This window comes from Artemia sp. Qi Xiang Cuo, chromosome 8, assembly GCF_049724085.1.
Source record: "Artemia sp. Qi Xiang Cuo chromosome 8, ASM4972408v1, whole genome shotgun sequence".
NCBI classification, from domain to species: domain Eukaryota; kingdom Metazoa; phylum Arthropoda; class Branchiopoda; order Anostraca; family Artemiidae; genus Artemia; species Artemia sp. Qi Xiang Cuo.
Window position 1 is genome coordinate 40,747,088 of NC_142801.1, and position 13,793 is coordinate 40,760,880.

Below are 13,793 nucleotides of genomic sequence, written 5' to 3' on the forward strand. Positions count from 1 at the left end.
TGGTGCAAATCCTTTAAGAATAGCCTGAACACCATTACATGCACCGCTCATGACGCTCGCACCATCATAGCATTGAGCCACACAGGTGCTCCAATCAAGTCCGTGTTTTTCAACAAGATCCTTGATTGCATTAGCAAGGGATGCAGCATCTAATTGTTCAAGATGTGTACTTCCGAATGTCTCCTCGCGGATGATAGCATTACTATCAATATTCCGAATAATTAAACCAAGCTGCTCTTTTTCGACAGATCTTTCGTTTCATCTTCGCAGATTGCCCAATATTTCTTAATAGAGCATCTTGTTTGTTCTCGCAAGAGGTCAGCCAGTATGCTTATAAGACTATTTTGGTAGTCGGGACTCAAATAGCTTCATACCGACGTTTTAGTTTTTGCTGAAGATCCGGGTTTCCCTCTGTCATCATTTCTAGTATTTCTATAAAATTACCTCGATTGTGTGAGTCGTCGTGTTCATCATGACCTCGAAATGGGAGCCCTTGGCGTGCTAGGGCACATGCCACTTTCGCAAGTGTGACTATATGCAGGCGATTTTCCTCTATGTCTTCCTTCCGATTTGAATAGAGAGTTGTAGCTATTGACTCAGATGTGCCACACTCAATTGCTTTATATTTGGTCCAGCTGCGATTTGCTTCGTTATGAGCTTCTGAAGCCTCGTGTTTTTCAATCCTTTCGAATAGCTTTTTCCAGTTATTCATTCCTGTGTCGACAAACACCACATTATCAGGAGTATTTCCATGATTTCTTGTTAAGGAAAAGTGCCGACAGCAAAAGCAGTAAATGGCGTCTTCTTTAATAGAGTATTCTACCCATGGTTTTTTCTCATAGGCTTTAGCAGAAAAACGGCGACCGTTTGTTTTGGGGTAGTCGGCTAGCTTTGGCTGGTTGGGTGCCTCCCTTTTATGGTGGGAGATGTCAAGATTGCCTCTCAATATCGTATCCGATGCATCGGCTACACTTCCACCCTAGATAAAAATCCAGTGCTTTCGCTTTTAAACGTTTTAACTTTATTCAGAGGCCGATAGCTATGAAAGAGTTGTTCCCTTAAATAGGTGTCTAGGAGACATAAAGAATAATAGACTTTCTTAGTAAATATTTCTAGAATTTCCAACGCTCCGCAGCAAAAAATACTGTTTTCAAGCCATTTACTTCCATTTATACAGAAACTTTCTTCACTCTAAACCTTTTTTCCCTCGGTACAGTTTTGATTTTGTTGGAAAACTTTCGTCGTACTCGCCCCCCCCCCTAAAAAAAAGTGCTCCTAGCTTCTAATTAGCTTTTCTGCTACCGTTTAGTGTTACGTATTAGAATTTTGCCCTTAATAGTTTTCGTTTTTGTTATTTCCTGATTAATAACGGGGTGGTCTATTAAATAGGGTGCTTTTTCTCTCATTTATAATAATAGCTTTATTTCCGCCAAAATTGACGATAGCATACAAATATCTTTCAACTGATCATTTAATACGCTCTAGCATTTTCTGCATGTTTAAGCGCCTCCAAATGCTCAAATTCTCAGATTTTAGAATTCGGTAAAATAGTATAAGCTAGTCAACTGAAATTTAAAAGGGTTAAAACATATATATCGTTTTTTGTCAGTTTAACTACTAGTAGAATTTCGTAAATTAAACGACAACATAATCCGAAAAAGAAACTTAGCAACTCAATACAACAAGATTCTCGTACTTACCGAGCTTATCAGCAAAATCTAGGAGGGCAAGTCGTAAATTTTGTTTTGGATGAAGCACGCTGACGTGAAGCGAATGCCTCGCAATAACAGCCGATTTAACTTTAAAAAGTAGAATTTTGTCACGAATCAGCAATTTTTATTTATACTAAAACTGTCAATTCAAATGTATTTTAGCTCTTTTTCATTCCCTTTTTGCGCCATACCCAGTTTCTAGGGTGAGAATATAACAAGAGGTATAAATAATGGTGATCGGCCGCCTATCTAAAATGGCTGGGCCTTAGGAAAGCATATACTGCTCTTTCATTCTCTTAAGCTCTTCCAAAACTCTTTGCAATAAATTATGTCTTATAAATCAGGGTGTTGTCCCAGTATTCATCTCTTAAGTCCTAGCCTGCCCCCCCCCCTCCTTGAATGACACCTCTATATCTATAATTGTTTGTTATATGCTCGGTTATATGATTTTCCCCACAAAATTTGCGATTTATACATTAATCCAAAGTTGTAGCGCGATATTAAGATCTTACTTCTGTAGGCTAAACTTCAGTTCGCATGGAATTTATTGCATGAAGCAAAGGCTATAAGTTTATATTAGTTAAACCATAAATGGCAAAATTACACACCTCACTTGGGCCAGCTTCTGTTGCTGCTACACTATCCACCAACTTAGCTTTTTTAAGCCGGTTGAATAGGTTTAAAAATATCGATTATTTTTCTCTGACTCATCGCACACTCTTATTCAACAAATGAATTCATTCAATACTATCTTTACTTGACAATCAGGGTTGCCAAAACTTTTAAAGGCCAAAGTGTCCAAATCAGTCAAAAAAGGACACTTTTAGTGTCCCTCTAGAAAATTAGCCAATATACAAGGTTGCCACCATGATTTTTCAAACCTGTGAAAAAAGTGCCAAAAAACCTGTGAAATTTGTCCTTCTTTGTTCTGATACCTAGTGTTACCTGCAGGAGTTTTGCAGGCATTTCCAGCTTTGACATTAACGCTACCAATAAATTAAGTTTAGAGCTAGTTCAATTTGAAGAGATGGCAGAAAAAAATCGTCACGAGAATGTCAACAGAGCGAATACCGCTACTTATCTTAGTCGAAAAGTAAAGAACCAATCTCAGAGACTCATTTTCACTTCGGCATTTTCATAACTAATGCAAAAAAGATGCGAGTTGTCGATCTTTGGTAGCTATTAAGGATCTTTGGGTGTGACACGGTCCGAACGGCTGTAGCAACAATATGTCTATTTTGACCTACATGGTTTTAAAGTTAAACAAAAGACGTCGATAACCTTAACCACTCAGTCAATCGGTTGGTCAAGGGATTAAAATTGTTTAACAACTCCTCTATGTTGCCGTTTTCTGAACATTTAGAAGTAGCCCTGAGCAAAAATGACGTTTTCGAGAACTAAAAAAGTGAGAAGACAAGGCCGATTGAAATAAATTCGCTTGAGTTATATTCGATAGAAACTGGCGACCAGCGTTTGACAAAAAAACACAGCTGAAAGTATAGAATATAAAACAGAAATATTTGCTAGCGGCTATAAATAAAATTGAGCCGCAACACAGCTTTTCTGCGAAACTCCTTTCTTTCTATTAATGGCAGTAGTGTAATAATAGCCATATGCAAAGGGCTACACGCCACAGGGATTTAAACGGAACATGCCAGCAGGGAATGGCCATTCACTTCTTCTTTCCAGCCTTCTCAGCGGCCTTTGTGGCTTTGCCACCAGCAGTAGGTGGGTCCTTGAAGTTGACCGACTTGATGACAAACGTCATCCATAAGATAGAAGAAAAAGATGGATTCAATAGTTCTAGCATACCACATTGGTTAAGACTTTAGGTCCTATTCCTATTTGGTTGATATATGGTGTTCACACAGGGCGCAAAAGCATCTAAGTAAAATCCCCAAGCCATTACCACTGCTTAAAAGTAAAGTACCAATTAAAAGTAGTCGTTTTTATAAAAAGAGAAGAAAATAAAGACATTTGGTTTTGATTTGGAAAAATGTCCAAAAAGTGTCCCTTTTTTCAAAAAGCTGCCTTTTTTGACCCTGTAGTGTCCCGGTGTCCCTGAGAGTGAAAAAGTGTCCAAAAGCCACTAAAAGTGTCCATTTGGCATCCCAGTTGACAATGCTAGAGAAAACACGAGGCTCTGGGTTACTATCTTTACTTGACAATGCTAGAGAAAACACGAGGATCCGGGTTACGCGTCATTTCGTATAAGATTTTGTATTCGATAAAATTTTGTATTTTTTATTCGGATGAAGGATAAATAAGGGTATAATCTAAAAAAATCTGGGGGGGGAGGGGGCAAAATCAGGTCGGGGGGGGGGAAACGAGGTCTGGGGGGGCAACTGCCCACCCTGCCCCATAGCAATTTACGCCCCTGACTCTGTGGGCTACAGAGCTACTGGCTTGATTGCCTAATATTTATTAGATATTTTCAGATATCTTTCAGTAGATCTTTCGACTCTAGGAGTTCAAATATAAGATGATAGATGTCAATTTCTATGCTCTGTGTGCAGGTATAGTTGGCTAGGCTCTTGGCTGATAGTGAGATTTTGTGGTGTTTGAAGCATTTTAGCAGTTTACAAAGCAAGGTATGTTGTGCAGACGTCAGCATATTACATTCAAATAGGCAATGGTCAATTGTTTCAATATTCACATTACAATGCCTGCAAAGAGGGGACAGGGGAATTGAACCCCTTGAATTAGAAAACTTATACGAGAATGCAAGAAAATTTAGTCCATTTGTTCCATAACGAATTCTATGATAAATTTTAGAAAAATACTTATTGGGAAAGGGGGAAAGGATAGGATTAATCTTATTAAAATTAATATCTGATAGTGTCCATCTGTAAATATCTCTAATTAGGATTGGTCTCCCACTTGGCTGGTCAATATTTATAGCAGTTTTTGCTATTTCATCAACCTGATGATTACCACTTATACCAGAGTGGCTAGGAATGTACTGAAAATAGGTTCTTATGCCGCTTGAAGCAATATTATATATAATACTGAGACAATGATAAGTATCAATGTCCAACTTATACTGAGGAGCTGAGGCCAGCAACTCAAGGCTTGATAAAGAGTCGGAATATACAATAATATTATTTGAATTTGCAATCAAAGGTTGGTTTCCCTTAAGGTGTTCTAATGCCATGATTATGGCATTTAACTCAGCAGACATTATAGATAAATTATTATATAATCTCTCGCACAAAAGCTCCGAATATTTCGGCCCCACATCCGGGAGCCTTTCTCAACGGAAAAAAAAAAAAAAAAAAAATAAATAAATAAAAACAAAACAAAAATGAAATTAAATAAAAATAATAAACACATAAAGAGAAATAAAAAAAAAACACAATAAAAAATATAAATAAATAAGAAATAAAACTCGCATATCAAATAAACACTTCCATGCACTGAATGTCTATAATGATTAAACTCGCCTCCTCCCAGTGTATAAATGGAAATATATTAAATAAACACTTCCATGCACTGAATGTATATAATGATTCAACTCGCCTCCTCCCAGTATATAAATGGAAATCTATCAAAAATGAAGAATATATTTATATATTCTTCATTTTTGATAGATTTCCATTTATATAAACATTCAGTGCATGGAAGTGTTTATTTAATATATTTCCATTTATACACTGGGAGGAGGCGAGTTGAATCATTATAGACATTCAGTGCATGGAAGTGTTTATTTAATATGTGAGTTTTGTTTCTTATTAATTTATATTTTTTCTTTTGTTTTTTTCTTTCTCTTTATGTGTTTAGTATTGTGATGTAAGTTAAGTTTTTTGTTTTTTTTATTTATTTTATTTTTTTTTTTCCGTTTATAGATGCTCCCGGATGCGGGGCCAAAATATTCGGAGCTTTTTTGCATAATTAACTTTTTTTTATTTAACTGCTTTATAGAAAATTAAAACCCTTTTTTCGTTTTTAAAATTTTTTTTTTGTTTTTAATGGAAAAGCAGTGTGGTCTAAGAAATTATTATAATCTCTCGCCCATTGCAATTTTCGGGTGAGGAAGGAAAGCACCACTTGTTACCTTCTCATTCATTTTTGACACATCAACAAATATTTGGAAGTGGTTTTTATAGGTCATTGTATTAAGTTCAGCAAATTTTTTCTAGACAAAAGCAATGGGGGTTAAATCTTTATTCCACTTTGAGAAATCAGTATTTATTATGGGACTTGAACAATTCCATGGAGGGGATTCGGGGAAAATAGGTGCAATAGACTTTGCCGATACGGGGAACTTCTTCTGAATATTGGCATTCTCATCTGCAATGCCTCTATACATGGTTGGATTTCTTAACCAATTATGTAGGGTGTGTGAGCTATTTAATTCAATTTTTGTAAGATGTTTTGTCAAGAGAAAGCTACGTCTCTCCCTTATTGTTGTTAATCCACTCTCCATAAGCAGAAACTTGGTGCTTGTGGGTTCCCTAAGACCAAATATGAGACGTATTATATAATTTTGTGTTGTTTCAATTTTTTTGCATCTGGGTCTTTGCACATGTACCATAGACGATGAGCCCATAGTCAATATGGGGTCTTATATGTGATTTATAAAACTAGAGTAAGTTTTTCTCCTTACAACCCCAGGGTGTGGAAAGAAGTCTTTTTAGTATATTTGTTTTCCTATAGCATTTTTTTTATTGTGTTTGAAATGTGGAGGTGGAAATTAAGTTTTTGGTCAAGCATGAGACCTAGGTATTTAATATGATTATCTTCTGGAATAGTTGTTCCATTTAGAGTTAGTCTTGCATTAACATGGTTTCGCTTTCGGTGAAATTGGATTATTTTTGACTTGGTAGGTGCAGTGGGTAAATCCGAATGTTGAGAGAATTTTTCAAATTGGAAAAGTGACTTCTGGAGATTTGACTGTGCTATCGCAAAGGTGTTGCCAGATGACCATAGCACCAGATCGTCAGCATATTGTAGATTCGTGTGAGGGAGGTTCATGTCCCAGAGATATAGGGCAAAGAGGAGGCAACTGAGGACTGCTCCCTGAGGTAGGCCTTTTGTTATTGTCTTTTGGGGTGAAGAGGCTGAACCAACACAAACAATGAAACTTCGCACTTCTATGAAGGATTTTATAAAAGATACTAGCTTGGAGGGTAGTCCAAGGTTTGCAAGTTTGTTTAAAAGGATTTGGTGGTTCACATTGCCATATGCCCCTTCAAGATCTAGGAAAGCTGTAACTAGGACATTATTTTTTTAGAATGATTCATTTATTGCATTTGTTAGCAAAATGAAAGCATTTGTTGAGGAGTGGTGTTTCCTGAATCCAGTTTGAGTGTGAGGGATCATATTATTTTTTTCAAAAAACCAGAAGAGTCGGTAATAGATCATTTTCCCCATTATTTTGCCCATCACAGGAGTAATCATTATGGGCCTATAGGACTCAGGGTTATTTTTGGGTTTATTTTTCTTTAGGACTGGTAGTAGGGACGAACATTTACATATATTGGGGATCATAGAAGATGCCAAAGCGTGATTATAACAATTTAGCAGTTCCTGTTTGTATGAAGGGGTGAGATTCTTTATCCATGTAGGGTGTATATTGTCATAGCTGCCGCTAGTTTTGGTCCTAATAGGATGTATTGCATTATTTATTTCCTGGATTGAAAATGGACTAGTTATATACTAGGATGCTGGTCGTGGTTGGTAACTTGGGCTCATAGGAATTGGGGACATTTTGCTTCGATTATTTGATGTTAGCTAATGAACAAAAAGAGTTGCAAATAGCTCAGCTTTTTCATTATCATAATGGGTATTATTATGTATAAGCTCATACAGGAGTGGGTTGGAGGAAGTCTTTTTCCCACAGATGTGGCTTATGACTTTATATATAATTGGCTCATGTGTTTCTCTGGAGAGATTATTTGCAAAATTATTCCAGTAGTTATATTTAGCATCTATTATAGTCGTTTTAGATTAGATTCTGCTTGTAATTTTTTTAAATATGTAGTAGGTGATGGTATTTTTATGAATTCTCTCCTAGCTGCCTTTTTTGTTCTCCATTTATTTTGGCACTCATTTGTCCACCATGCTTTAGGAATGTGTTTAGGAAAGGTTTTCTTAGGTGTTGTCCTGGGGATAGCATGATTTGCTGTATTTATTAGTAAAGATGCCAAGACTTCAGCATGTGTGTCAACTGTTGTGTTTGAAATGCATGAATTTTGGGTGAAACTTGTAATTTCATCATTTAGCTTATTTTGAAACATAGACCAATTTGCTTTAGTGTTGATATATTTGGAGGTATGTGATAGAGTTTCAGCAGGTTCATTTAGGGATCAAACTATAGCAAAGTGGTCAGTACATAGACTATCAATTTTATTTATATAAATTTTATTCAAAATGTTTAATGACACAATTTGTAGGTCAATTATGGAGAATCTGCCACTTTTGGGGTTGAAATATGTATTCAGGTTTGGAGGGGTAGCAACAGCTAATTCAGTATTATTTGAAGTCATATGCTCAATCAATTTATATACTGATTGAATCAATTTATATACTGATCAATCTGTTAATACTGATTGAAAACGTACAATAAACTAAGCGACGTTCTTGACCATCCACAGAGTACCACGGGACAGCCGCAAAAGGCCAGTGGCCGCAAAATTCCATGGAGTATCACATGGCTTTGGACTGTCCTGTACTGTGATGATCCATGAGGTACAAGGTGCCATTTGTATTTTTTTTGTCCCCTTCAATCATTATAAACTGAGTGTCATACAGATGATTACAAAGAAACTAAGACTCAAATAATATTTTGTTTACGTTTAACAAGAAAAAAATTGCAACTAACAAAAGTAAACAATTTTCATTTCATACTCCAGAAAATTCCATAGCAAAACTATGTATACACGGTTATGTATGCATACACGGTATGTATATATGGTACTCCAGGAAAATTGCATAGCAAAACTGTATAACAAGTATACACAGTTTTGTTTAGCGATGTGAAAAAATAATACTAAAAAAAGTTGATGGGGCATGGCGGGCCTCCGAAAGTTCGCTCGTGGGGGCCTCATGGGTTGGTGGGGACATGGAAGACCCCAAGTTCCCTCTCAAATATACTATTCAATTTATAGGGAATGAAGCTCATTAGCACGAATCCTATTGATATTGGGTCCCCTACAGGGGCATGGAGCCCTCCAGAGGTGTACCCGAGGAGTTTTAGGGTTGGTGGAGGCATGGAGTCCTATGGGTTTTGTCTGAAAACCTCATACTAAATGATTCAAAGGGGTCAAACTTCGCTAGCACGAAATCTATTTATATTGGTGGTCCCTGGAGGGGGTATGAGGCCCTCTGAAGATCGCCGCGAGGGGGATGGACCCTCAAAAGGTTGAATCAAGGGGGGCTCAAGGTTGGTAGAGGCATAGAGGACCTTGGGTTCCCTCTGAAAATCCTACACTAATTGATTTATAGGAGGCAAAGTTCGCTAGCACAAAACCTATTATCTAGAATGTCTTTCTAAGAACATCATATAATCCTTGACTTGTTGGTTCAATTTACTAACGCGTAATACAATTATCATCAATTTATATACTGATTGAATCAATTTATATACTGATCAATCTGTTAATACTGATTGAAAACGTACAATAAACTAAGCGACGTTCTTGACCATCCACAGAGTACCACGGGACAGCCGCAAAAGGCCAGTGGCCGTGAAATTCCATGGAGTATCACATGGCTTAGGACTGTCCTGTACTGTGATGATCCATGAGGTACAAGGTGCCATTTGTATTTTTTTTGTCCCCTTCAATCATTTTAAACTGAGTGTCATACAGATGATTACAAAGAAACTAAGACTCAAATAATATTTTGTTTACGTTTAACAAGAAAAAAATTGCAACTAACAAACATAAACAATTTTCATTTCATACTCCAGAAAATTCCATAGCAAAACTATGTATACACGGTTATGTATGCATACACGGTATGTATATATGGTACTCCAGAAAAATTGCATAGCAAAACTGTATGACAAGTATACACGGTTTTGTTTAGCGATGTGAAAAAATAATACTAAAAAAAGTTGATGAGCATGGCGGGCCTCCGAAAGTTAGCTCGTGGGGGCCTCATGGGTTGGTGGGGACATGGAGGACCCCAAGTTCCCTCTCAAATATACTATTCAATTTATAGGGAATGCAGCTCATTAGCACGAAACCTATTGATATTGGGTCCCCTACAGGGGCATGGAGCCCTCCAGAGGTGTACCCGAGGAGTTTTAGGGTTGGTGGAGGCATGGAGTCCTATGGGTTTTGTCTGAAAACCTCATACTAAATGATTCATAGGGGTCAAACTTCCCTAGCACGAAATCTATTGATATTGGTGATCCCTGGAGGGGGTATGAGGCCCTCTGAAGATCGCCGCGAGGGGGATGGACCCTCCGAAGGTTGAATCAAGGAGGGCTCAAGGTTGGTAGAGGCATAGAGGACCTTGGGTTCCCTCTGAAAATCCTACACTAATTGATTTATAGGAGGCAAAGTTCGCTAGCACAAAACCTATTACCTAGAATGTCTTTCTAAGAACATCATATATTCCCTGACTTGTTGGTTCAATTTACTAACGCGTAATCCAATTATCATAAGAAACCTCAGGTCTCACGTTCGAATCCTGTATCAGACAAATATTTCATAAACTCAATGAAAACTGCTTAGAGGCTAAAGAATCCAAACCATGTTCACTAAAGATTACGTTATAATAAATTGTAATGCCAGATAGGCACTTGTAATCATGTAAACATTCAGCCTTTAAATTTGCAAAAAAAAACACATCGTTGGCAAGGTCGTTTGATTCGATAGATTTAAAATTTCCATATATCAACACTAGACCTTTAAATAATAAGGAACTAACATCCCTGACAGTATTCTTTCATAGTACATTATTTCCTGCCCAAGCAAAAAAAATCTGTCAGGATGTTCAAACTAAATGGATCGACAATATTCCATTAACGATCCAAACCATTATCGGAGTTCATTGCTCCTCCAAGTGCCTTAGAACTAAATCATGTACTTGCGGGGGGTTCCCAACTATGGGCTGGATACTCAGTGACCCAGACTCAGTTACCGAGTGACCCACGGTGTGTCCCACTATTGACCAGCGTCTTGGAGAACGTATGGGCAAACCCAGATGATACTGTCGTTGGAAAAACCAGTTAGAAGGGTTGACGACCGCCTATAGCTGTCATCAGACGCATTGCAAGGGTTTTTGAACCAAAATGGTTTAGCAAAAAATGTTGTTGGCCTTAAAAACTGATTTGAAGGTTGCGAAAGTTCCATATGCACTCCTTATTCGTGTTGTAGTAGTGTCTTTGACCATGAAGGAGGACATCAGTCCTCCTTGGTAGTCCTCCAGGACATCAGTCCTGGTCCTATGGTAGAGTAAACCAAAAGCAATCAATCAAAAAAGTGAAAGGGTATCAGTAGTCATTAGTAACATACTACCATTCACTAATTTTATTTAGTGATTTTTTGCATGTATTAGATAAATGTCAGATTTTACGTATATTCACAGGTCTTCGCGAACCTCTAACTTGGACCACGTTGCTGTAACTTCAAATCTGACCACCAATTTGGTTAACGTTATATTTGATTATCAGGTGTCTGACCATTTACTCATAACTTGCTCTTGGATATTATGATATCCAATCTTCAGAAAATTATTTCCATGATCTGGGTATAATTGAGACTCCCATTTCTCCTGCCCCCCACGTCCACTCCAAGAAGTATCGCCTTCCCCTAATTAAATCTGAAAGAGCTAGATTCTCAATCAGATACCAGATTCCTCATATTGCAAATAAATTTAATCTAATAGATGTGTCCCCAAGATTCAAGAGCGGATTTTCTTTGAAAAAACATATTTCAAAAATTTTTCTTTGCCTGGATGTTGGGATTGGTGAATTTGGATTTTAGTATGAATTTTGTTGTGGTGTTCTCGCGCTGGGGTGGCCTCCTCTGTTATCTCCTACCATGTGTGTCTTTTTTTCATTATTGATATGCTTTATTTGTTATTTCGGCATTTTTATTTTAAGTTTTTTTGGCCGACACATCGAGCCCTGCTCCCCGTCGGCCAGTTTAGAAAATTATTTATTCATGTAATTTGTTTGTTAAATAAACTTATTCTTTGTCTTTTTGTCAATCGGTGTGCCGTCTTCCGTTTCTCAAAGCAGTCCACTAGGACGCAATTCCTCAGCACGGCGGTATCGTCGTGATTGGTCAAAGATTGACCACACTAAGTTCCTCGAGTTGGTTGACTCTATTCTAAGTAAATTTAATGTCCCATTTCACTTCCTCCACAAGTCAGTCTAGTTACCTAAAAATGAAGTCCCGATTTGTCTTGATATATGTTGTGCTGAAATATGTCATGCCCTCCGCTTTGCCAGAATACAAGCTGTCCCCTTTGTGTTGATGTTTCGAATCAACGTATATTTTTGCATGACGATAACTATTTCTATGATTTTCATATGTTTTATATGTTTAGTGTCTTATTATGACAAAAACTGCCTCTGATCGGCATGACCGTTTTTATGGCGTTTGAAAATAAAATCGTTATCTCATCTCTCTCTAATTGTGATGGATTTTTGAATAGTTTTTAATAATAATAATAATTTAATTCTTGCATGATTTTTTAACGTTACTGTTCTGCAGCATATATAGTAGGTTGCGCCATATTGACTATTTTTTTCTTTTTCGCATATATATTATATAAATTAGATGGTCCTGTTATCGTTTCTTAACTTATCCTCTTCGGCTCCCACCTTGGACCCGAAAATTGTTTGCGTTTATTTGGTATAGTATAATTTATTCATGTATGGCCATATTTACGAATATTGTGAATTTTAACGATTAATTTGTCACGCGACTGGAGCCATATCTTGCAGTCGTAAGATAATGGGCACATCAGATAGTAAATGTTTGTGTTTATACTCGTTCGCCTAGAAGTGTTTTTCTTTTTAAGTTTTTCTTGTTTTTCTTGTATTTTGCGAAGTGTCAAATTGCTGTCTTTATTATTTTATTATTTTGTTTTCTCTTACTGCTCCATCTTGTTGCTTTTTTATGACGGGTTTTCAAGTAAATAAATAAATAAATAATAAAAGCCTTTAAAAAATTTAATAAATAAATCACTGAAATCTTGTGGCACTTTGGTATAGGCAATGTTTCAGCGTTACAGAGTTGCATCGGAAACAATTCCGTTCCATGTACTTGCTGCGTTGTTTTTGTTTTGCTTTATTTGTCGGTGTTTCTGAGTAGCTAAGACGTAGACAGGGAGCCGAGAATAAGTTTAATTTTGCATTGTTGGTAATTTCTGATTACCTTCGGTTGATCTTTTTCTATTTTTCCACCAACAGGGATTTTATTCTTGGTTTCGAAAAGGGTAAGGGTATTAAGCTGGAGTTCTTATGGAATGTTAGGGGAGTGTCAAGCTAAATCAAAACACACTATGTTCATTTATCCTGTAAAAAGGGCTTACCAGCTATATTTCAGAAAAGTTTTAGGGTATTAAGTCGAAACTTACAGGATACGATGGATGGAATGCTTAACCGACCAAAAGGGAAAATGTGCATGCTACTTTTTTCGACGTAACACCTTAAATTCGGTGTAGTTGTACTGCTACCATTACTACTTCTACTACCACTACTTCTCCTAATAAGATTGCTACTACTACTACGACTGCTATGGCTACTACTAAAGTTAAAGGTATTAAGATGAAATTTTCAGGAAACGTTGATGGAGAAATTGAACTTAATCAAAACACTATCTGCAATTAGTTGCAAAAGGGCAGATCAGCATTACCTTATGATCGGCTTTGAGTATTATATTAGAACTTACAGGGATGTTGAACTAGCCAAAAGGGACAATGTACACACTGCTAATAATATTACCGCTACTAATACTATGACAACGACTGGTACTTTTTAGGGGCCCCTTCCTATCTTCAAGAGGGACAAATCTAGATTGACTATTCCCTCTAAATTTATTCACATACCAGTACAAGATGTTACTATTGTCCTGTCTGGCTGCATCTTCCTCATCTTCGACTGCTACTACTACGATT

General features: G+C 37.0%; 1 protein-coding gene across 1 annotated transcript; it reads right to left on the reverse strand.

Annotated features, from left to right (window-relative positions):
• Positions 1-358: 358 nt before the first annotated feature.
• On the reverse strand, positions 359-2,693 carry LOC148949404 (zinc finger MYM-type protein 1-like). The gene is made up of 2 exons (XM_089092697.1): positions 2,658-2,693; positions 359-979 (listed from the first exon to the last, which is right to left on the reverse strand). Exons 1-2 carry the CDS (start codon positions 2,691-2,693, stop codon positions 359-361), a joined length of 657 nt encoding a protein of 218 aa, XP_088948823.1.
• Between the last annotated feature and the right edge of the window lie 11,100 nt (positions 2,694-13,793).

What these genes read in the sequence shown, in the direction of transcription:
- LOC148949404 (XM_089092697.1), bottom strand. Translation starts at nt 2,693, where the DNA reads ATGTCAAAGCTGGAAATGCCTGCAAAACTCCTGCAG. An exon ending in TGCCTGCAAAACTCCTGCAG is followed by an intron (nt 980 to 2,657) that starts GTAACACTAGGT and finishes ATTTTTATCTAG; the next exon opens with GGTGGAAGTGTAGCCGATGC.